The following is a 24,466-nucleotide window of genomic DNA, read 5'->3' on the forward strand; positions in this document are numbered from 1 at the left end:
GCTGAAAGATTCGTGTTCGCCGGGAGCTTCTGGGAGGGGTGAGTGGTGGGCGACCCGAGCCCAGGCTTTGTGCTGCCGTCGGCACGGGCACTCCCAGCGAAGGCTTCTGTCGCCGGCAGTGCGCGCTGTGTCCCCGGATGCACGCGTGGCCCTGCTCTGCGCACCCACAACCCCGAGCCTGGGCAGCAGCCTCTTCCTTCCTGTGGGCGTTTCAGGCCGCACCACGTGGGAGCCGTGCCCACTGATGCCCGTCTCAAAGCCTGGCTGCCCAGGGCGCCCGGGGCCTGTGCCTCAGACCCGACAGGGTGGGCTGTCACAGATCCGCTCAGGCCCGAGCTGAGGCCAGCCCAGTGTGGCCAGGCTGCCGGCACCCGCCCCTCAGCAAGCCCACCTCCCGGCCCCAGGACCTCCCACCGCCTCTGCCCTCCTGACTGCAGGCCTCAACCTCGGAGTCAGTCGGCATAAAAGGGACGGATGGTCTCCTCCCACGGCGCCCGCCGCCCAGGGCCATGTGGGCGCGGGAGCCCTCCCTCAGCAGAGGAAGCAGGAAGCGCGGGGACTCGCTCCCCTCCTCTGCAAGCCAGTGGCCCCAGACAAGCCTCCGGCTCCACCAACTCTGCTTGCAGACCTCAGCCAGCTCCTCGCACTGTGACCCTGACACTACAGCTGAGCTCCCACCAGCGTGACCTCCGGGCCCGTCAGGTGCCAGACCCATTGGGACACCCAGGGCGCTGACGGAGGCATGGGGACCGCGTGGACAAGCGCTGGGCGCAGGGAGAGGTCTCTGCCAAGGCGTCTAGCACAAATTCACACTAAGCTCCTGGAAGGGGGCCTTAGGGTCACGGCCTGACTGCAGAGCCACCTCCCACCCCCCGCAGGGAGCAAGGCGGAGCAGAGGGGCTGGAGCACCTGCCTCCCTAGTCACCTCAACTCACGCCCCCGCCCCCCCCATCCAGCCAAGCAGCCAAACCCAGCTCAGCGGGATACGCAGAAACCACTGCCCCTGCGCCCTACCTCCCGCCCGCCCCCCCAGCCCCAAAAGCATGGGTCCGGCCGAGCGATCCACAGGCTCTGACTTAAACCTGCCCCGGGCCCTCGCGGGGGGGCACATCCAGCCCGTGCGAGCGGAGCCGGGCGGCGGGGAGGAGGCTGAGCAGGACCTGGGCCACGGCCACTTGCGTCTGCTGCTGCTGCTGCTGGAGAAGCTGGTGCAGGAGCTGCAGCTGGTGCTGCGAGGACAGCGGCGTGCCCGCGCCCGGGGCCTGTGCACGGGGCGGGGGCAGCGGCATCCGGGGCGAGGCTGTGGGCACAGGCTCCTGGGGCGGCACCTGCAGGAGCAGAGGAGACTGTGTGTGACCCTGGGCAGGGCTTCCTGGGGCCCTCACTCTCCGTAATGCGGGGGCACCTGCGGGGTCTCACCTATCACCAAGGCTCAGGAGTGTGGCCCGGGTGGAGTGGACGGCCGGGCAGCTGGTGTGGCGCCGGGCGGGGCTGCGGGCAGGAAGTCCCGCTCGGACACTCAGCACCCACCGGCTCCGCAGTGATGCTGCCCAGAAGATGACACGTCCCCTCACCTGCCCCACCTGACTGTGCCACACGGCTGAGTTCCCTCAGCTTCCGGACACGGGGGGCTATTTCTACGCAGCACAGCTCCCACCGCCCAGCGTGGGACGGACGGACGGACGGAGGCAGCGCCCCTTTCCTCTGCTGCGTCCTTGGGCTCACCCCCAGGGCCTGCTTGTACCGAGGGCGTGGCCCCAGGAGGCCCGCGGCCAAGGCTGCTGCAGCCCTGCCTGCTCGGAGCGACAGCCGCCAGGGACGGAAGTCGACCCCGATGCAGCCAAGGGCTGGGAGGCCCTCCCTGTCCATGGAAAGCACTTCCTGTCCCTCCCCGCCGCCCCGGCAGGTGGCCACTTCCACAAGACAGCCCTGAGCAGAGATGTCGCTGCGGGAGAGGCTGTCCCCAACCCCTGCTGCTGGCCCTCAGGCAGGTGAGGGGCACCCGGCGGAGCCACTCCACTCGCAGGGCGAAGGGCGCCGGGAAGACAGGCAGAGGACGGGGTACAGGCTCTGCCTGGCGAACTGGCCGCCAACCCCCGGGCGCTGAGGGCGGGGGCCGCAACACCGACTGGCTGGCTGTGTCTCAGGGTGGACTTGGTTATGTCAGGAGCCCGGGGACCCGGTCACCTGCCGCGAGCGGGCGCCTCTGCCTACCTTGGCGTCTGCGTGGGAGACGCCGTCCTTCCTCACGGCATCCAGGTCGGTCACCCCGCGGCTGAAGTCAAGGCCGTCGCTGCCCGGGACGGGGACCTCCACGGCGTCGATGTCCGTCTCCTCCGCAGTAGCCGGGGAGGCCCTCTCGGCTCCAGGGAGCTGCCGGCCTGCAGGGCAACAGAGACGGCGGGAAGGAATGGGACGCCAAGAACGCGTCCCACCTGACACGTCAGTCGCTGTGTCACGCCAGGAAACACCGCTGCCCAGCACCTTCACCTGTTCCCAGGAAGTCCGTCCGCTCCCAACCCAGCAAGACAGAGTCTATTTTTAAGTCTAGGAACGAAGAGGGCATTTCCTCTGTCCTGGACGTGACGTCTCTGCTGACAGGGGGTGGGGACCCTGGGAGAGGGGTGAGTCCTCTCCGCCTCATGCCAGCTCAGGAGGGCATCAGCTCAGGTGGGCCTCCCAGCCTCGCCGGGGCTGTCGGGCCCAGGTGGACGGAGGGCTGTGTGACTGCAGAATGGGACAAGGAGGCTCGAGGCCCGCCCCAGAGCAGAGGCCCCGCAGGCAGGAGAGACGGTGAGGCAGGCTGCGTTCAGTCACCCATCAGCCAGGACGCAGGAAGCAGCCTGGACGGCTCTGGCAGAGCCTACGGCACAAACGAGGAAGCCCACTCCGAGCTCTCACTGCGCCGGACGGAGCGGCGGACACAAGCCAGAGCCCGCAGGAGGCTGTCACCCGTGAGACGGAAGAGGTGTGGGCGGGGCAGAGGGCAGCACCCCTGCGGGAGAGCCAGCGGCTCAGGTGATGAGGGGGCAGGGGCTTGGGTGGCATGGCACGCAGGACTGCAAACGGCCTGTGGGGGGGCCCAGCAAGGGCGGGGTCTTCATGAAGGACTGCAGCACGCAGCAATACCAAGAGACCCCGTTCTTTCACATCGCACAAACAAGACGTGATCAGCTCAGTCCAAAAGGGCTTGAAAGGGCTACTTTTTGCCTCAAAATTGCAGTATTACTGCTTAAATGGCACGTACTATGTTCTATGTACTAAATTTAAGGTATTACATGTATTAATTTATTTACCTCATAACCAACCTAAGAGGCAAACACTGTCATTACCCCCATTTGACAGATAAAGAAATGGAGGCACATAGCTGCTAAGGCTGGGGCTCAAAGCCGCCAGTCTGGCTCCAGGCTCAGTGCCTTGAACTAGGGCACCACCCGCCTCCTGCCCGGAGTCCTGCCCCACCTCGCCCGCTTGTCTGCACTCTCCAAAACGATCGAGTTGATCGCTCACTGGTTTGCATCCCCACCCAGCTCTGACTGTGAGTTCCTCGCCAGCAGGGCCTATTGTCTCGTTTACAGTGTCCCCAGAATCGAGCCAGTCCCTCGTCGGGGGACTGGACATCTGTCCAATGAAGGAAGGAACTGGAATAAGGAGAAACCAATGATCAGGCAATGGTGGTCTGATGAGATGGGGTGCAGGTGTGGGAGAGCAGGGGTAGGGGGAGGCACAGGTGTGGGAGAGAGGGACAAGTGTGGGGGAAGAACAGGTGTGTGTGTGGGGAAAGGAGCAGGTGTGTAGAGTAGAGGAGCAGGTGTGTGGGGAGAGGAACAGGTGTGTGGGGAGAGGAACAGGTGTGTGTGGGAGGAACAGGTGTGTGGGGAGAGGAACAGGTGTGTGGGGGAGGAACAGGTGTATGGGGGAGGAACAGGTGTGTGGGGGAGGAACAGGTGTGTGGGGGAGGAACAGGTGTGTGGGGAGAGGAACAGGTTGTGGGAGAGGAACAGGTGTGTGGGGGAGGAACAGGTGTGTGTGGGAGGAACAGGTGTGTGGGGAGAGGAACAGGTTGTGGGAGAGGAACAGGTGTGTGGGGGAGGAACAGGTGTGTGTGGGAGGAACAGGTGTATGGGGGAGGAACAGGTGTATGGGGAGAGGAACAGGTGTGTGTGGGAGGAACAGGTGTGTGGGGAGAGGAACAGGTGTGTGTGGGAGGAACAGGTGTACGGGGGAGGAACAGGTGTGTGGGGGAGGAACAGGTGTGTGGGAGAGGAACAGGTGTGTGGGGAGGAACAGGTGTGTGGGGAGAGGAACAGGTGTGTGGGGGAGGAACAGGTGTGTGGGGAGAGGAACAGGTGTGTGGGGGAGGAACAGGTGTGTGGGGGAGGAACAGGTGTGTGGGGAGAGGAACAGGTGTGTGGGGGAGGAACAGGTGTGTGGGGAGAGGAACAGGTGTGTGGGGGAGGAACAGGTGTGTGGGGGAGGAACAGGTGTGTGGGGAGAGGAACAGGTGTGTGTGGGAGGAACAGGTGTGTGGGGGGAGGAACAGGTGTGTGGGGAGAGGAACAGGTGTGTGTGGGAGGAACAGGTGTGTGGGGAGAGGAACAGGTGTGTGGGGGAGGAACAGGTGTGTGGGGGAGGAACAGGTGTGTGGGGAGAGGAACAGGTGTGTAGGGGAGGAACAGGTGTGTGGGGAGAGGAACAGGTTGTGGGAGAGGAACAGGTGTGTGTGGGGAGAGGAACAGGTGTGTGGGGAGAGGAACAGGTGTGTGGGGGAGGAACAGGTGTGTGGGGAGAGGAACAGGTGTGTGGGGGAGGAACAGGTGTGTGGGGAGAGGAACAGGTGTGTGGGGGAGGAACAGGTGTGTGGGGAGAGGAACAGGTGTGTGTGGGAGGAACAGGTGTGTGGGGGGAGGAACAGGTGTGTGTGGGAGGAACAGGTGTGTGGGGAGAGGAACAGGTGTGTGTGGGAGGAACAGGTGTGTGGGGAGAGGAACAGGTGTGTGGGGAGAGGAACAGGTGTGTGTGGGAGGAACAGGTGTGTGGGAGAGGAACAGGTTGTGGGAGAGGAACAGGTGTGTGGGGGAGGAACAGGTGTGTGTGGGAGGAACAGGTGTGTGGGGAGAGGAACAGGTGTGTGTGGGAGGAACAGGTGTGTGGGGAGAGGAACAGGTGTGTGGGGAGAGGAACAGGTGTGTGTGGGAGGAACAGGTGTGTGGGGAGAGGAACAGGTGTGTGGGGGAGGAACAGGTGTGTGTGGGAGGAACAGGTGTGTGGGGGGAGGAACAGGTGTGTGTGGGAGGAACAGGTGTGTGGGGAGAGGAACAGGTGTGTGTGGGAGGAACAGGTGTGTGGGGAGAGGAACAGGTGTGTGGGGAGAGGAACAGGTGTGTGTGGGAGGAACAGGTGTGTGGGAGAGGAACAGGTGTGTGGGGGAGGAACAGGTGTGTGTGTGAGGAACAGGTGTGTGGGGAGAGGAACAGGTGTGTGGGGGAGGAACAGGTGTGTGTGGGAGGAACAGGTGTGTGGGGAGAGGAACAGGTGTGTGGGGAGAGGAACAGGTGTGTGGGGAGAGGAACAGGTGTGTGGGGAGAGGAACAGGTGTATGGGGGAGGAACAGGTGTGTGGGGAGAGGAACAGGTGTTGGGGGAGAAGAGCAGATATGGGGCACAGGTGTGGGGGGACGAACAGGTGTGTGAGAGGGGCACAGGTCTGGGGGGCACGGTGACAGGGGGCACAGGTGAGCAGGACGCCCAGGTCCAGCAGAGGTGACAGGCACACAGTAAATAGCCGTGATATGGGGAGGGTTATCTCAGAAGCCTCTTCCCCACGGCGGGCTGCCTCCCAGGGAACGGGGCCTCTCCCAGGAACCCTCTTGGGAGTCAAGGAAACCTGCAGGGCCGAGCGGCCCCTGGCCCCCAGCCCCGGGACCGGCCAGGGCAGCTGCTGCCAAGACAGAAGGCAACCGGCCCCCGGGTCGGGACGGGGGGAAGGATGGGGAGGAGAGGACACAGTGACCGAGGACACCTCCCCAAGCACTGCTGAGGCCCAGAGGGGCCGCCGACAGGCCCCGGACCGCGGAGCCGCACTGCCCGCTCCCACGGCGCTCTCCTCTGCAGCGTGGCGTCGGCCGTGGGCCTCTCAGGAAGGGACACCACTGAATGGAAAGCTCCCTGACGTGGGCGGGAGATTCTTTAACAAAAACAAGCCTGCTCCATCCGCCAACAGGTCAGCTCTGGCGTGTCAGGTGCCCACGGCACAGAGGACCCGGCGGAGTCGGCAACGCGCTGGGAAGGCGCTCAGAGAGGAAAGGTGTCCCCGGACGGCTGTGGGCAGGAAGAAGGCAAGGGCGGCTGCAAAATGCGTGACCGGGAGGCAGGAGGCCGCCTTCCTCGCCAAGGAAACGCCCGCCCCGACAGGGCGTACCCCAGCACTGCACTGGAAGCAGGCGGCTCCTGGCCGGTTAAGCACCAGGCAGCCGCCCCGGGCCAGGGCACCCTGCAGAGCCGGCCCCGCAGTTCGCACTCAGACCGGGGAGCTGGGCCGGCCCCGCAGTTCGCACTCAGACCGGGGAGCTGGGCCGGCCCCGCAGTTCGCACTCAGACCGGGGAGCTGGGCCGGCCCCGCAGTTCGCACTCAGACCGGGGAGCTGGGCCGGCCCCGCAGTTCGCACTCAGACCGGGGAGCTGGGCCGGCCCCGCAGTTCGCACTCAGACCGGGGAGCTGGCCAACAGCTGGCACGCGTTTCACTGTTATTTGCTGGCACGATGTTGACCTACACGCATCCCTCACGACTCCTGGCCGATGAAGAAGGGAAGACCCAGAGAGACTAGGGAAGTTGACGTGGCCGCCCACCGAGAAGTGCCAGAGCCCAGGCTCAGCTGCCCCTGTGGGCTGCCAGCCAGCACCCCCCACACCATCGCCGGGTCATTTCTGTGACGGTTAGTGATGTGTGCCATGGCATTAAACAAGCATCATGCTGGATGTTGCTGAGAAGGTGTTTTTCGGGAGAGGTTAACATGTAAGTCAGCGGACTCTGAGTAAAGCCCTTTACCCATTTGGTGTGGGTGGGTCTCGCCCAATCAGGGGAAGGTCTCAGGAGAACAAAGCCTACCACCGCCCCAGAGCAGGAGGGAGACCACCTTTGGACTCGAACTGCAGCTCCGCCCAGCTTCCAGCCTGCCTGCCCACTGTGGGCTCTCCACACCTCAGCCACCTGCCCAGCCTCGACGTGAACCTGTGTGTGTCGCCCGGATACACTGAGGTCGCTCCACAGGCCCATCTCCACCTGCACAGGGATGGAGGGCCCCGCCGCTTCCTGTCTGCAGAAGCCCATGTGCCACGCAGGGAGCACCGCCAGCCCGCCTGCCCCCGCCTGCCCCGCCTGCCCCCGCCAGCCCCTGCCTGCCCCCCCGGCCCCCGCCTGCCCCCGCCTGCCCCCGCCTGCTCCCCGCCTGCCCCGCCTGCCCCCGCCTGCCCCCCCGGCCCCCGCCTGCCCCCGCCTGCCCCCGCCTGCCCCCGCCTGCCCCCGCCTGCCCCCGCCAGCCCCCGCCTGCCCCCGCCTGCTCCCCGCCTGCCCCCGCCTACCCCCGCCTGCCCCCCTGCCCCCACCTGCTCCCCCCGTGCCCCCACCTGCCCCTGCCAGCCCGCCTGCCCCCGCCTGCCCCCGCCAGCCCGCCTGCCCCCGCCTGCCCCCGCCAGCCCCCGCCTGCCCCCGCCAGCCCCCCTGCCCCCGCCTGCCCCCGCCTGCCCCCGCCAGCCCCACCTGCCTCCCGGGAGAGCCCCGCTCAGTGCTTTGCTTCTCATCCTAAACTCTGAAGGCACCGCACCGGCCTGACGGGCTTTCCTAAAACGGACAGGAAGTGTCTACACGGAGAAAATCGGACATTCTCCACGGGCGGTGGGATTCAGAAAATGCCATGTAGCTGAGTCTCACGGATAGTCCTGTGATTGGAGAAAATTACCACCAAAAGGAGTTATTGTTTCTAATTGTTTCAGTTTCTCTTCTTGAGCTTTCCAGATAGAAAATGGAAGCTATCAGAAAAGTGTCCGCACTGAGGTTCCCAGGATGATGGAACTCAGAAAGAGGAGCAGAAGCCACGTGGCGTGGTGAGCTCTGCCCTCCGACAGGGACAGAATGGTCCCGGGAGTCAGGTTTGGCAGCAGCGGCCCTGCCTTTAAAATGTGGTTCCTGATGTCGCGCTTAAAGGCTTCTTTGTTTGACAGTTTAAACACATCAACCGTCTGCTATAAGAGTACACGCTCCTTAAAGAAAACTTGGAATCTAGAGAGAAGTAGGGAAGATAAGCATTTTTAGGTGCCGAGACGTCGGGGCTGCCTGCTTGCCACGTCCCGGTGGCGGCGGCCTACCTGGGTCCCCGGAGCTGTGGCTGTGCCACTCGCTGTCCCCGTCCTCCTGGCCGTCCGCGCTCTGCTGCGTGTGCTGCAGGCTCAGCTTGTGGCACACCTCGAAGGCCTGCCCCACCGTCCGGACGATCCGCATGGCTTGGCTCTGGGGGGAGAGAGGAGATGTGGGCGAAGGATGCAGGGGCCCTCGGCGAGGACACAGGGGGTCGGGTAGGAGCAGGATGTCCAAGGGGCAGGTGGCCAGCAGCTGGGCCAGCCGAGGAGAGAGACGAAACCTAAGGCGCTCGGACGTGCACACACTCACAGGGAAGCGCGGGCCACCCCTGCCTGGGACGCTCCGACACCACACGTGCCACCCCAGCCGGCACCGTCGGCACCGCCGGCCAGCGGAAGGGACAGAGCCAACACCCCACTCGGCCTCAGCCAACACCAGCGCCTCCTCCAAGGGAGCAGAAGGGGTCGGTCCACCCTCGGGAGCCCTTTGCTGACCATACTCTCTGCTGGAGACGTGGGGCCCCCGAGCCCCGCTGCCAGGCTGCGGTGTCAGGGAGCTGAGAAGCAGCGGAAGCCGGAGCCCCAGACCCCAGACCCTGGAGCACACCGCAGCGCTCAGTCTTTGGGGAGCCTGCACCCGGCTGTCCCCAGTGCCGCCTTCTCCTTTGTTTTGCTATTTAATCTCTTCCTGGAAACGCCCGAAGAGGCGGGACCAGGGATGGCCAGGAGAGGAGGGACCCAGAGGAGCCAGTGCGGAGCCTGGGGGACGCATGCAGGCGTGGGGAAGGCGGATCCCACACTGTAACGGGGTAGTCTGCTCTCTGCCTCTCAGAGATGGAGGGGAGTCCGGGCTCAGGCGGGGGCTCAGCACACACTCCTCTGACCCCGCCCCCAACACGCACCACCTTGGACTGCCGTTCCTTTACCTTAATTGTGGCCGTCACTCTACACCTGAGTCTCAGACTAGTCGCACTTGGGTGATCTAGCCTCTTCGCATCGAGGCCGGAGCACGCCAGTCTCAGAAACGGCGCAGGAGTCTGTGGCAGAACCTTTTGGGGGGAAGATACTTGAAGGTGGCAAGGAGGGCCAACCTGCTGCGGACGGGGCGGGCGGTCCCCGGGCCACTGGCTGCCTGCGCCCTGGGCCTGCGTAGTTAGTGAGCCTCGGGGACGGACAAAGAGAGGCCTTGTAGGAGCTTCCACATCCCCTGGCCGCCCCGCAGCCGCGCTCACCCCTCGGGACAGGCCTGGTGCGAGGCAGCCAGCACGACGCAGAGCAAACGGGAGGGGGCAGGCAGCCTTTGCAGCTCCGGGGTCCGGCCGTGGTCTGGAATTCACTGGATGTTCTCTGAAAGCGTCATTTCCGTACAATCCAGGTCGGTTTTACATAGGCCTGGAAAGCACTTGGCCACTGGATCAAGTCTTCTGTCCAAAACCCACTTTCTCTTAGCAACCCCCGAGCAGCGCGGGCTCCCGCTGTGGGCCAGGCTGCTAGGGCTGCCCGGGTGTCTTCAGAGCCGGCGGGGCGGCTCCCAGCAGCCGCGGAGACGCCAGAGCTCAGGGAGCACGGAGGCCGGTGACTTTGGAGACTGACCTTGTACCACTTGCCCTCGGGACACACAGACCACCTACTGACTCATGTTGACGAAGCCCCCAGGCCCCCACCACCAGCCCTGAAGTCCTGACAGACAGACAGGAGCAGCAGCACTGCCTCTGGGCCCCCCTCCGGCAGGTGTCTGTCCTGAGTGAGGGGGCGCCCGGGCAGAAGCGGACAGCGCAGGTCAAAGGCTGCTTCCGGCACTCCTGGTCCAAGAGAAATCAGTCAATCATGAATCTGTTGTGTTTTTTTTTTTTAAATAATTCTTCATTGTTGGAAGTATTACATATTCCCCCTTTTCCCTCCATTGACCCCCTCCAGCCCGCCACCGTCCTCTCCCTCCCCATGCCAGGCCTCCAGCACCCCATTGTCCGTGTCCATGGGCCATGCATGTGTGCACACAAGGTCTTTGGTTGATGACCCTCCCCGCCTTCCCTCCGAGATTCCGCACTCTGTTCCCTGCTTCCAGCCTCTGGACCCACTCCGTTCATCCGTTTATTCTGTTCATTAGATTCCACATGTGTGTGAGATCGTGTGATACTTGTCTTTCTCTGACTACTTGTCCCTCCATGCTGTCTCAGAGGGTAAGAGATCCGTCTTTTTACTGCTGCACAGTATTCCCTGGTGTAAATGTACCACAGCTTTTTATCCACTCGTCTGCTGATGGGCACTTGGGCTGTTTCCAGATCTTAGCTATTGTACACTGTGCTGCTATGAACATAGGGGTGCATACATTCTTTCTGATTGGTGTTTCTTATGATATATTTCTAGAAGTGGGATCACTGGGTCAAATGGCAGTTCCACATTTAATTTTTTGAGGAAACTCCACACTGTTTTCCATGGTGGCTGCACCAGTCTGCAATCCCACCAGCAGTGCACGAGGGTCCCTTTTCTCCACATCCTCGCCAGCACTTGTCATTTGTTGATTTGTTCATGGTAGCCATTCTGACAGGCGTGAGGTGGTACCTCATTGTTGTTTTGATTTGTATCTCTTGGATGATTAGTGACTTTGAGCATTTTTTCCTTTGTCTCTTGGCCACTTTTAGATTGTCTTCCTTTTGTTAAGTTGCATGAGTACCTTATATATTGTGGATATTAACCCTCTATCAGATGTATCCTTGCCAAATATGTTCTCCCATACAGTGGGCTCCATTTTCGTTTTGTTGATGGTTTCTTTTGCTGTGCAGAAGCTTTTCATTTTGATGTAGTCCCATTTGATTATTTTCTCCTTAGTTTCCTTTGCCCTAGGAGAGGTATCTGTAAACATTGCTACAAGAGATTCTTTTGTTGGGTATGAGTATTGCTACTCCAGCTTTTTTTTTTCTTCATTTCCATTTGCATGGAAATTTTTTTTCCATCCCTTCACTCTCATCCTGTGTGTGTCTTTTGTTCTGAGGTGGGTCTCTTGTAGATAGCATATAGTTGTGTCATAGTTTCATATAGTTTTGTATCCATTCAGCTATCCTATGCCTTTTGATTGGAGCATTTATTCCATTTACATTTAGGGTTATTATTGACAGGTACTTATTTATTGCCATGTTATTTCTGTATGCTTAGGTTTCTCTCTCTATTTCTTTTTCTCATTACACCAGTTTCTTTAGCATTTCTTGTAATGCTGGCTTGGTGGTGATGTACTCCTTTAGCCTTTTTTTTTTTTTTTTTTTGTACAGGAAGCTCTTTATTCAACCATCTATTTTAAATGACTAGAGGCCCGGTGCACGAAATTCGTGCATGGGGGGGGGGGGAGAGGGGTGGTCCCTCAGTCCGGCCTGCAATGCCAGCGTCCCGCGCCCCAGCCTCTGGCCAGAGGCCCCTCCCTCTCTCCGTGTGGCTGGGGCTCAGGACGCTGGGCTCGCATCGCAAGGGTGACACCGCCAGCGTCCCGCCGTGGCTGCTATGGGTGCTTCCATCTTTGTGACGGAGTGACGGTTAATTTGCATATTACCCTTTTATTATATAGGATAGCCTTGGTGGGTATAGTAATCTTGGTGTCAATCCTTGCTTTCCACTACCTTGAGTACTTCATGCCATTCCCTTCTGGCCTGTAGAATTTCTGATGAGAAATCAGGTGTCAGCCTTATGGAAGCTCCTTTTTAGGTAACAGTTTGCTCTTCTCTTGCTGACTTTAAGATTCTCTCTTTGCCTTTAACTTTTTGGCATTTAATTATGATGTGTCTGGCTATGGGCCTGTTTGGGTTCTTCTTGCTTGGGGTTCTCTGTGCCTCCTGAACTTGTGTGACTTTTTCCTTCTCCAGGTTAGGGAAGTTTTCTGCCATTATTTCTTCAAACATGTTCTCTATCCCTTTCTCCCTTTCTGCCTCTTCTGACACACCTGCTATTTGAATATTTTTATGTTTTATGTTGTCCCACAGCTCCCTTAAGCTGTCCTCCTGTTTTATAATTGTTTTTTCTTTTTGGTTCTCTGATTGCCTGATATTTTCAATCCTATCTTCTAATTCACTGATTCAATACTCAGCTTCCCCTAATGTGTTGTGTTTTCCTTCCAATGTGTTATGTCATTCTTTAGACTGTTCTTTTTCATAGTTACTATATCTGTTTTCATGCTGTTGAGCATCTTTAAAATCATTACTCTGGACTCTGTTTAAGATAAATTTCTTATCTCTGCTTCATTTATCTCTTCTTCTGGAGAATTGAGTTCTTTCATTTGGGGATTATTTCTTTGTCTCCTCATTTTAGCTGTCTATTTGGGTTTGTGACTATGTATTAGGTCAAGCAGGTCAAACTCAAAGGCTAACACAGGCCAAATAAACAAGGTTTAAGTTTATGTGGGCTGCAAAAAAACCAAAAGTTTCAATTTTCATAGAAACATGCTGAATACAAAGGGCTGAAATAAATGAGTCATCATTAACATAAAATAATAGAACATTTTAATAAAAAATTTAATATTTGTTCTTGAACATTAACTCATCAGACACTAAATAACTGCACAAATTAATAAGCGTAATGCAAATAAACCTATTTTTCTTGTTCTCCAAAAGCAAAAATTTCCTGTTGCGCAGACCAAACAAGTCAGTCCAAGACTAATGATGTGGAAATGGGCTAAAATATTTGCTGCTAGTATTAGTGGAGAGAAATGGTGAGCCTGTGTATTAGGCGCGTAAGGGAAATGAATGCAACATGATTATAGTAATCAGTCATTAGTGAACATTGTAGTTCGTTATTAATAATTAGTGGCCCAGTGCACGAATTCCTGCCATTGAAAGGAAATTAATTAGAAGAAATATTTTAATATCGCTATTCTCCCTTTCTCTATAATAGAAAAGTCAACCAAATTCATGATCAACAATGACAGATGGAAACACACGTGTGCAATTGGCGCTTTATATGTATCGTGCATGCATGAGTCAACTTAGCCTTTTATAGATATAGAATAAACTTGCTTAATTAGACCTGCTTTCTGACTTAGCTAAACTTTTTCCAGCCCAGTGAAGCACCCCAACTTCTCTTTCAGGTAATTGTCAGCAACACAGCAGTAAATATCAACACAACGCAGATTATTATTGTAGATCATGCAGGGAGAACAAAGGGTAAAATATTTAACTGCAGCAGTGTTTGACTATATTCTGCACAGTGAGAAAACCTGAAGTCATTTTCAAGGTCCACCATTTCTTACTTCTTTTCAGTCAGGTCAAGTTTCTAATTTTTCTAAATCTCCATTTTCCAGCTAATGAAAAGAAAATAGGATTCCACCAAGTCTCCTATCTACCTACTCCAGGACTTCTGTGAGAATCAAATGAGATGAGGCACGGGAAAATGCTTCACAGACATTTGGTTACAGTGTAAAGTGTTTCCACCTGGCCATAAAGCAAGTAGTGTTCCTGGGCTGAAGAAACTGCAAGGAGGCTAGTTTCGAGGGAGAGGAAGCGGGTGTTGCTACGTGACGTCATTATCTAGATGGACACTTAGCATATTACCTTTTATATATATAGATTATGTATAACAGGATATTGTAAAAATTAAGTTATTAAGTTTTTATTGAAACATTTCTTACATACCATTATTTTGGCTGGGTGCAAAAACATTCATTGTGGGCTGCATGCGGCTCACGAGCCATGAGTTTGACATGCTTGTATTTGGTAGATCCTTTACGCCTCTCAATTAGATCAGGCAAAGACTCAAAGCCTCCAGAGATGGCCTCTACCTACAGACTGATAGGACTCCCACTTAAATTGCCCCCCCAGGCAATCGTCCTTAGGTATGGCGAGAGTTTTTTTCAACAGGGTGGGGCAACTCCTTTTGCCTGGAGGCTAATTGTTATTTTTAGTCTCTTAAGTGACCTCAGGGCAAGGTGTTTTCCAATAGGGTGTGTCTACTGTATTCCCCTCAAGCAAGGCAAATGTCTATGTGGGAAAGATGTCCTCCACTGCATGAGGGAATGACTTAGCCCAGGAAACTTGGGGTGCCTGCCTTCTGAGCTCTAACCACCGAGTCCACAATCCTGGCGTCTGTTCTCACAGTTCTCATTACGTATCACACAGTCCAATACGTAATGAGCGGGCACACGCCCTGCAGCCTGTGCGTTGAAGGGATTCGTTCTCCATAAACAGTGAGGCGTGTTCTACGTCTCTCCTATTCACTTCCCAGCTCGCAGCCCGAAACTCTTCCTAGAAGCCCTAGGAAGACCCTCACCTAGGAGACCCTCACCCACACACGATGCTCCAGTCCACTTCACCCTCCCTCTGCCAGAGCACAAGGTGGGTGGCTCCACAGGGAATTTTGTGTGTTGGCTCTTTAAGAGAGTGCCTGAATTTTCAGTTGTCACTCCTTGGCAGACAGCAACCCTGCTGCTTTTCACAGCCAGATGTTATGTGGGTACCCTCCTCAGGTGTGATGCTCGCTGCTGGGAGGCCCAGCTTGGGGATTAGATCCCAGAGTTCTCAGTGGCAACCCCCCACAGCTGGGATATCTCTCCAGGACTTCATTTGCTGTCTGTGGGCATCCAGCCAGCCCTTTCAGGCCTTTGCCCCCTTACCAGTCTCTATTTGGTCTCCACTTTCAGTCCTCGGGTATCACGGTTCTCTCCTGTGAGTTTTCCATTGATTATTTAGGAAGTTTGTTGTATTTTAGTTGTAATTCCAGTTTTCGTGAATCTGTTTTCTGTTCTCATCTTAAGTGACCATGTTGTCAGCTGGTCCTGCAAACTCTGGGGATCTGAGCCCTGTGCACATGGGAAGGAGGGTAGTCATCAGCCTTATTCCACAGCTGACTTCACGTGGACCCTGATGGCCCCGGCGTCATTGGCAGCCGAAAATGCAGGTGCCTGGGAAGATGAGGACGATGATGGTGACGAGGGTGGGAGGAGCGAGGATACTGGGCAGGTCTCACAAGTGAGTGTCTATACGCCCTCCAGGCTCACTGGGTCTACTCCCGTCGCTGAACAGTGAGGAGTCTCCGTGGGTGCTCGAGTTCCAGGCATGGAGCCTGGGAGCAGCTGTGGGCCATCCTGTCACAGCAATAAGCTCCACCCCCACCTGGGCCCCAACTCCCACAGGATCAACAGGCAGGATGCACGGTCAGCCTTAGTAAAGACAGAGGCCTATGTCTATCGTGATTGCAAACTTGCGATCCTGAAGCAAGAAAGGGTGCGTGGCTTCGACACAGAGGAGCAGCCAGGGTCCTTGGCTCCAGGATGTGAGGTGGGCCCCATCTGCCAGGCAGGTTCTTAATGGCCTTGATCATATCATTTGATTAATGCAACACCAGAATGTTGCTCAATACAGGGGGTCAGTTTTAAAGTGGGTCTGACCTCCAGGCACAGGGCGACCCTCTGCCAGGAAGGTTGACACCTGACCCACATTCTCAACCAGCAAGAGACAAATCTGTCCCCATGGGGAGCTGTGAGGTGAGGGCAACCCCACATGAGAAGCTGCCATGGGTACCTGCACGGGGCATGGACGTGACGGGGACAGCAACGCCCAGCAGTGAGGAGCTCATGTGAGGATATCCCACACCATGGTCAGCGAGGATCTCCCACACCACGGTCAGCAAGGATCTCCCATGCCACCAACAGCATGAAGCTCCAGGCGAGAGCTCTCCCTATTGACCTCCCACAACCTAGAGGCATGCCTGAGACACACTCCTCAAGCACTCCTGTGACCTGCCATTACAACTCCTTCCCAACCTGCTATCTCCCTGAACGAAAGGTAAGCACGCCCGGCAGACCCCTGCCTCCCACCCTGCTTCCTTGGCTAAACAAGTCCCTTCTCTTTCTGGGCATGGACACCGCCCCTCCAGCTATAGCTCAGCAAGGGGCTCCCAGCCCAAGATGTCTGACGGCAGCCCAGGGCCTGGAAGCTGCTCCTGGCCGCCCAGCCTCACAGCTGAGGGCACAGGAACAGGAGACCAGCCAGAGGTCAGAATTAGCTGAGAGCTGGGAGTGACAGGGAACAATGACCACTTTTTGTCACTGGGTGGCAGGACTCTCATTGGGTTAATCCGTCCTGGCAGGAACAGGACTGACCCCACTGCCCGCATCACTAAGGAGATGGCAGGCAAAGCCAAGGGCAAAAGGTCCCTTTCCCAGGCTCCTGCTCAGTCGGTTTCTGTGGCTCTCTGACCCAAACCTGTGCTTCTTCCCGAGAGGCTGGGCAGGCCCTTTAATCTCTCGGAGCCTCAGTTTACTCACTGCAAAAGGCAGGTGAGGATCTGTGTCTTCTTCAGTAGGCATTACAAGGATCAAGTACAATTAAATATTGAAGTACTCTGTAATTATAACCTGCTACTTGTCGCTCTGATAAACTCCAAGGCCCCGGGGCCCAGTCTCTGACAAAACCACGTCAGACGTGGGCCGAGCCCAGAGTAACTCAGAGGACACTCCCGCTCTGCGGCACCTGTCGGACAGCACCAACCTGCCGTGCGGGCTCTGCTCCTCCCCCCGACCCTCACCATGGCCTGCGACACGCAGCTGCCACAGCCCCCACTTCCGCTCGGGGCCCCGGCCACGCTGTCTCCACTGCCTGCCTCCCTCTTCCCTCCGTCCAGGCCCACAATCAAGCAGGACGCCTGGGACAGGAGCTCAGCTGCCTCAGCAAAGTGCAGTCTCTGTGGAGCGGGTGGGATGGCCCAGGGCCCAGACCCTGCCTGTCACCTGTGACTCCTACCGCCCCAACCTGACCAGGTGCCTGCAGACCTGCTTAGATGCCTGACGCACAAGATGTCACCGCATCGAAGGAGGGCGCGGAGGGCCTGTGGTGGACACGGCCAGGCTTGGTGGACGGACCTTCCAGGCACACAGTCCTCCCGACACCCCTCCTGCAGAACGTCTGTGCTGACACATCCCACGGGAGGCACGGTCCACGGCCACATCGGTTTGAGAAACGCTGGGTTACACCAAGTCACGTGGGTTTCGCCAACTCCGGAGCTGCTGGCAGGCTGAGACGGGCACTCAGCGCCAGTGCCTCATGGACGTCTGGGTAACCTCCTCCCGGCTTTATAGCCAGGGACGCTGAGCCGTGGGGACAGTGGCCCACCGAGCACTGTGCAGGCGGCAGAGGGCGCGGCGAGACGGGTGTGTGGGGCTGGAGGGGGCAAGAGGAAGCAAGGCCCATAGCTGCCCAAGTTCCTTCCTCCAGATCAAGGTTACTGAGCAAAGGCAGCCACCAGGGCCACGGTCACCCCCAGCCTAAACCACGTGCCACGTGTCGCCTCTCAGCCTCACCGGTGGACAGCGTGGAGAGGAAGGCGGAAGAGCTCCACCCCTGCTCAGCCCAGGCCCTCCAGAGGCTGACCCGACGGGAACCTGCCAGTATCCGTACGTAAGAGGTAGAGAGCGCAGACGAGACTAAAGAGCATGACACCAGAGTAGTGGCACATCCTAGCCGTCCCCACGGCAGCGGGGCCTCCAGATCCTGTCTGCACAGGGAGACGGTCAGTGCTGGGCACCAGGCCCGTCAGGAAAACCACAGGGGCTGGGACTGCCTTTACCTTCTTCTTGGACTTGAAGACGTTGCACCTGAAGATGTTGCTGGCACCGTCTCGTGCGATGTAGCTGAAGATCTTCAAGTCCTGGGAGTCGTGAGAGACATAGAAGATCCTGCAGAAAAGCACAGGAAACCACTGAGAACGCGGTCGGTGCCAACGTCCGTGAGGAACGCTCTGCGCCAGGCGCCCTGTGAGCAGAGACAGCTCCAGACATGATACCGGGCAGGGGCGCCGGGCAGGGCCCCGCAGTCACCAGCAGCGCCCATCCGGCTCCCGTGCTGCCCGGAAACCGTTCCGCCCCCATGGGAGCAATCAGCCCGCGGAGCCAGAGACGAGGTGGCCCTGGGCCCGGCTCGAGTTCTCCCCTCAAGGGGACAGACCCCTTTCCCAAACGCAGTCACCTCTCGGTCCAGCGCCACATGGTCTCTGGTGACAACTATTCTGGTCACAGACTGCCAGGCTCCAGGCCGGCCCATCCTCCCCAACATGCCCTCCTCCTGCCTCCCAAGCTCCCTACGTTCGCTGTGCCCCAGCAGATGTGTCTTCCTTCTCCTGAGCGTGTGCTGACGGGCCGGGTCCTGGGCAAGACTCCGTCCCCAGGGCCTGGCGCTCATCTCTGCAGTGTACCCGTCTCCACTCCCAGGGCCGCGCTGCCGCCTGTGTCCAGCCCCTTAGCTCGCGCCTGGATCTTTCCAGCCTCCGTCTCTGCTCCCAGCCCACCCTGCCGAGTCGCTCTCCTGCTGCCGGCACAGGGGTGTTTTTAAAAACACAGATGACAGGATCTCCCTCTAAAAGCCACCCAGAGTCCTTCCCATCTCCTCCCCCGAGTGCCAACTGCACACCCTTCAGACGGGCCACGTCCCTCTCCCTGCCTCCGTGGCAGCCGTGACGCCCCCGCAGCCTGGGACTCACACAGAGGCCGCCCGAGGTGGCGGGCCCGCCGGTGCCTGGCGCACACCTGACCGCGAGGTTTACATGCAGCCCCAGAGGACGAGGCCCACGGCGCGGTGCCCAGCAGCCCAGCGCCAGCGGCTGCCCGACGCCACTCCTCCAGGCCCCGCCTTCACTCTGACCATCAGATGCCGTGCCCACTGCCGTGCCCCACCGCCGTGCCCCACCACCGTGCCCCACCGCCATGCCCCACCGCCGTGCCCCTGCTCTGACACCGAGCTGGTTCCTTCCGCAGGAGTCCCGTGGGCTCTGCCGCCCGCACCCCCAGGCCCCCGGCTGTGCCGCAGGAGGAAAGGGTGGTGAGCCATGCAATGGGCTGGCCTCCTCACTTCTCAGCGGGGAGTCCTATGGGGCTGCCGCTCACTCCTCAGGCTGCGCCGCGCAGACCCCCATGGGGCTGGGAAGAGCCTGGGCTCTGGGCGGAGCGACCGGGACAGGCTGCGGCGAGAAGGCGGGCGCTGGAGCGGTCACGCGGCTCCTCGGGGAAGGCCACCCAGCCGTCCCGCTGATTACACTTCCTGCTGCGCGGGCGTGAGGAGTAAGCCACCGACTGGTTCCAAGTCTAGTGAAACCCGGCAACCCTCCCTCGTCCTCGGCAGCCTGGCCGCGGCCCGCCGGCCTCTCGGGGGCTAAGCTCACAGCGGTGACAGGCATCTCCCCTGCTCCCCTGGACCAACTGCACCCCCATGCCTCCCGGGCACCGAGCTCCAGGCAGTTCCTTCCTCTCGCCCGGAGCGTGCAGCCGCAGACTGACAAACCTGTCACACACGCCGAGGCTTCAGTGCTCTCCGACCCGGGGACTTCGCCAGTGACGTCACCTGCTGGCTTTCAAGCCCCAGGTTTGCAAGGCTGCCAGCTGGTCCTGGGCCCCGTCCCCTGGGAGGACCTGGCTTCCCGAGGACAGGCCCTCCCGCCCACGGGGCGGCTGCGGCGCGGCCTCTGAGTCTGCCCTCCCGACAGTTACCCTCTTGCTTCCCAGGCAGTGAGACCTCCCCCTTCCTGTGGAGGGAGGTCAGCACAGACCTTTGGGGCAAAGGCACCATCACCAGAGCTTGCACTGTGCCCAGCCAGTGCCCGACCCGGGGCCGTGCCCTGTGCTCAGAGCAGCCGGCTGTGCCCTGCTCTCTCGCCCAGCTCCTCAGCGGCAGCGTGGTGAGAAGAGGCATCGGGGCACGAGCAGCTGAGGCGGCGGAGGCTGAGCCCGGCTCCTCCTCAGCCCCGTGGTCTCAGGGCCCCCCCTTCCCAGCAGCGAACAAAGGCAAGGGAGGGACTGGTCCTGTCACCCAGGGACAGATGTAGGTGTGAACGCGTGTACACACACTTGTGTAAGTGTACCTGGGTATGAGGAGGGCGTGTCTGGCCACGAGCCACGCCCCACGCCCCATGCCCCACGCCCCACACAGCAGCCCACCCAGGAGGAAATGCAGCGGCTGCAACGCCTGCCCCCAAAACGGGCGTCCAGGCAACGCAGTGCCGGAGACGAGACGCAGCCCAGAGCTCGTGTGCAGCCGCCGGTCCCCGTCCGCGCTCTTCTTGCTCTCGCCTCCACCGCGCCTTCCACCGAGGCCAGCGAAGAGCAAGGCGATGAGCAGTAGCGGGAAGGGCCGCACCCTCGCCTGCGGGAGGCCGTGCACCTCCCGAGGCAGCCCTGCTGGGGCCCACCGCACCAGACGCCTGGCTCCCTCCCCGCACAGTGCAACAAGGTCACCTTACTTCTCGCCCCTGTCCCAGGGCTCACGCTGCCCTTTAACATCCCTGTGTGCTGTCTGCCACCACCTAGTCGCACACCCGTCCTTGCCGTTCTCAGCGAGCCTCCTCTGTCGCCTCCCCAAATGCCTGCGGGCTGCGCTCAGGGGTGTGTGTGTAGACTGGCCGGCTGGCTTACTCATCCATCCGCTCAGTTCCAGGTAAACGTCTACAGAATGAATGTTCCACCCTGGGAGTTTGGCAAAGAGTTAAGAAATGAATTCAATCGACCAAAGGCGCATGGAGCACACCTGTGTGCCGGACGGAGGGCAAGGAGACCGAGGACTGAGGCTGTTCCCAGTAGGTTAGCACAGAAGACACAGGGTGAGCGGCAGCCCGGGGCTCCTCAGAAGCCGAAGCGGACCCTGTGGGGTGGGGCAGAGTCAGGGACGTGGGGCTTAAAGTGGACCTGGGGCGATGACTGGCGCACCGGCCACTAGACCCCACGCGTCCGGCTTCACCCGGTGCCACCGTGCTGCTCGGGGCCTCCGGGCCGAGGTGTGAGGACCGCATCCCGTCCGCTTTCCCACTTTTTCCTGAATTCCACGCATGACCTCAGCCCTCCGCCATCCCCTGTGCACAGCTGCGGCCTGTCTGAGCAGAGGGAAGCCCCATGGAGGGGTCTCAGAGGTGGGCCCACCACCCTGCCCGAGACACAGCGCCTGCACGGGGCGGGGCGGGATGCCCGGTGCCGCGTGCCGTGGGGGACGCTGAGGCACTGTCCTACCCAATCCTACGGACAGGGCTGCAGCTCCAGACCCAGAGCAACCTTCCCTCGCTGCCCTTGGGGCTGACGCCGGTCACACAGCGGCCCTCCGCTGGTCCATCCGCGGTCCTTACACCCAGGGCGAGACCAGGCCCTGTGCCAAGCCCCACACCCATGTGGTTCCAGGGGCACCCGGGCCGTAAAGGCTTCTCCCCCACGGGCCTGTCCCCTTCTGTGACCTGCACCCACCATGCGAGGGGGTTTGCGTGGGTAGGAGCACCCCTCACAAGATGCCGACGCATGTCCCCATGCGTCCCAGCGCGACGTCAGGAAGGTGAGCTGTCTCCCTCCTGCAGCAGGACAGGTGGCAGGCCCGCCCCTCAAGATGCGACACCCCAGACGGCCCCCGTCTTACCTGGACTTGATGACCCTCCATGGGCCCATAAACTGTCCCAACACCCAACATTTTGGAAGTATGGACAGCAATGAATTGTTCTGTTCTGGGCTCTCCCAGGTCTTCAGAGGCCGGTCAGGGCCACCTGCCGACGCCAGGCCAGTGCCCCTGGCGGTGGGGAGAGTGGCCAGGGCAGGACAGCATTCGCCTCTGCACACGGTCCCATCCGAGACTTTGCAGGGCTTTGCCCAAATTCCACATCGATTCCCTTTGTTCATTCAAGACGACGACGCAGCTCAGAGTGAGACACCTGCAAGCGCGGGCCCAGTGGAGGGGCAGCCTGACCGTCCCCGCAGCGCCCTCCGGAGGCAGCTGCAGAAGGCTCTCTGGGTGCCCTGGCTGCGTCTCGCCCATCAGGGCAGCGGCGCCCTGAGGCCGCCGGGGGCCACGGGGCCTCTCGGACAGCTCCGCTTGGCGCCAAGGGCTCCGCCTGCTGCCCAGCGGGCTCACGTCTCCCTCGGCTGTGCTTTTGGCTCCGAAGGCAGGGGCAGGCTCAGTGCCGTGAGCACGTCAGTGCAGCCAACAGGAGGCTCATGCGCCCAGTGTGTCAGGCAGCTTATGAAGCACCTACTATGTGCTACAGGCCTGTCCAGGCCTCGGGCACTGCAGTGCTCAAAACACGTGTGTCCCACTTTGGTGGAGCTGTGCTCAGAGCTCCCAGGACAAGTGTCTGCTCCTGTGGCAGGACCGAGGCCACACGTTTCTGTCCCCCTTCCAGACAGATGGCTCTCCCACACACCTCTCTGTGGTCAGCCTGTCACCGACCCTCCTGTGCCTCCCGAGGTGACGCAGCCTCTCCCCGTCACTCGGGGTGCGCTTGCTCCCGGCCAACCACCTCCCCTCGGAGCCTCAGGCTCCGGCTGCAGGGCACCCCGCGATGCTGGAGGCAGCCCAACGGGTCTGTGCAGAGCGCCGTCGCCCCTCCGAGCGGCTGCGCGCAGGTGTGTGGAGCGGGACGAGGAGGGAGGGCGTCTGACCTTCCCCTCAGGAGCCTCTCCGCTGCTGCATTTTCAGTAACGAGCCTGATCACTTGGCCACTTTCCGCCTTCTCTTCGGCCACACTCCCCGGACACTCCCGAGGCCTCGCAGAGGCAGCAGGAGGCGCCGTGAGGACCATGAGCAGGGGCCACGCCCGGTCCCTGCGCTCTGGATGGTGCTGTGTGAGGGGGATGGGAGGAGGAAGGAGGGGACCGTGTACTGACTGGCCGAGCGGAGACCCTGTGCCCCGGCAGGAGGCCCAGAGCCGGCGCAGAGGGCAGTTCAGGAAAGAGGGAGCACACGTGCCCTCAGGTGGGTGAGAGAGGAACGGGCAGAAGAGCGGGCACCGCAGAGGGTGTGAAGTGAGTCTGGAGGTGAGGTCAGGCATGGTTCCTGCCAAGTGCTGGGCAGCAGGCAGGCTGCGAGGAGGTGCCCTGAGTGGTGGCAGGGGTGAGGAGGGGTCTCAGGAGAGGGGGCGGACTCGGCTGTGGGGGACGGGACAGTCTGTGGGGAGCGAGCGAGGGAGGCGGACAAGTGAAGGCGGGGCCAGAACACAGAGGGAGGGCAGCTGAGGGCTCTCCCAGGTGGCAGGGGCTCCTGAGGGGCACAGACAGGGACAGGACGGGTCAGAGGTCGTGGAGCAGCCGTGGGCGCAGTGGAGGCTGCTCCCCGCCTCGGTGGAGGGTTCTCCAGGCGGAGCTGGGGGAGTGGCTCCTCCGGAGGGAGGGGTGCTCCTCTGGGTGGGCTGGCCCAGGGCACGGAAGTGAGGGGTGCGGCCGGGGCGCCTTCCACGTCACCGAGCGGAATGAGACAGGCACAGGCTGGCGCTTCTGGATCCTTCTCGACCTTTGCCCCTGCCCCCCCCCCACCCCCAAAGCCAGTGACAAGGGAGCAGAGCTGAGTTGGGCTGGGCGTGGGGCCGCAGGAGGGTGGGGGGAGGGCGTCTGTCTCCGGGAGGCCCCGGGGGGGCAGTGGCTGGTGGAGCGGCACCTTTCAGAACGCGGGAGGCGGGCTCGGGAAAACGAGGGTCCCTGTGCTCCCTCCCGTCACGTGACCCTGCCGCCACCCCGGTGCAACAGGTCTGGTTCCAGGTCCCACAAGTGCTGGGAACTATACACATTTTAACTGCCCTGCACCTACCCCGAGGGAGCTCCCCGCCCTCCATAAAGGGACCGCCATCTCCTTCGCGAAAACGCCCCCTCCAGCCCACTGCGCGCCTTCGGCTGGACGGCCAGACCGGCTCCTACCCGTGTCCCCGGGGGTCACCTCCAGTGCGGGGGCACCACCGCCCAAACCAAACAGGACAGCAGACAGCCCCCTTCTCCCCACGCCCAGCACGGCCCCCCTCTTCTCCCCACGCCCAGGACGGCCCCCCTCTTCTCCCCACGCCCAGGACGGCCCCCCTCTTCTCCCCACGCCCAGGACGGCCCCCCTCTTCTCCCCACGCCCAGGACGGCCCCCCTCTTCTCCCCACGCCCAGGACGGCCCCCCTCTTCTCCCCACGCCCAGGACGGCCCCTCTCTTCTCCCCACGCCCAGGACGGCCCCCCTCTTCTCCCCACGCCCAGGACGGCCCCCCTCTTCTCCCCACGCCCAGGACGGCCCCCCTCTTCTCCCCACGCCCAGCACGGCCCCCCTCTTCTCCCCACGCCCAGCACGGCCCCCCTCTTCTCCCCACGCCCAGCACGGCCCCCCTCTTCTCCTCACGCCCAGGACGGCCCCCCTCTTCTCCCCACGCCC

At 60.4% G+C, this 24,466-nt stretch overlaps 1 protein-coding gene across 5 annotated transcripts in view; it reads right to left on the reverse strand.

The window, feature by feature from the left end:
* The window catches only part of NOS1AP (nitric oxide synthase 1 adaptor protein), a 126,709-nt gene that overhangs the window by 15,887 nt on the left and 86,356 nt on the right, over positions 1-24,466 (reverse strand). For all 5 annotated transcript variants that reach the window (XM_079761978.1, XM_079761977.1, XM_079761976.1 and 2 more), the window contains 4 exons: positions 17,896-18,004; positions 8,365-8,506; positions 2,215-2,381; positions 1,161-1,328 (listed from right to left, as the gene is read on the reverse strand). In XM_079761978.1, the coding sequence (XP_079618104.1) occupies positions 1,161-1,328; positions 2,215-2,381; positions 8,365-8,506; positions 17,896-18,004 (586 nt within the window). The remainder of the gene's footprint in view (positions 1-1,160; positions 1,329-2,214; positions 2,382-8,364; positions 8,507-17,895; positions 18,005-24,466) is intronic.

The sequence above is a fragment of the Cnephaeus nilssonii genome (genome assembly GCF_951640355.1).
Source record: "Cnephaeus nilssonii genome assembly, chromosome: 21".
NCBI lineage: Eukaryota > Metazoa > Chordata > Mammalia > Chiroptera > Vespertilionidae > Cnephaeus > Cnephaeus nilssonii.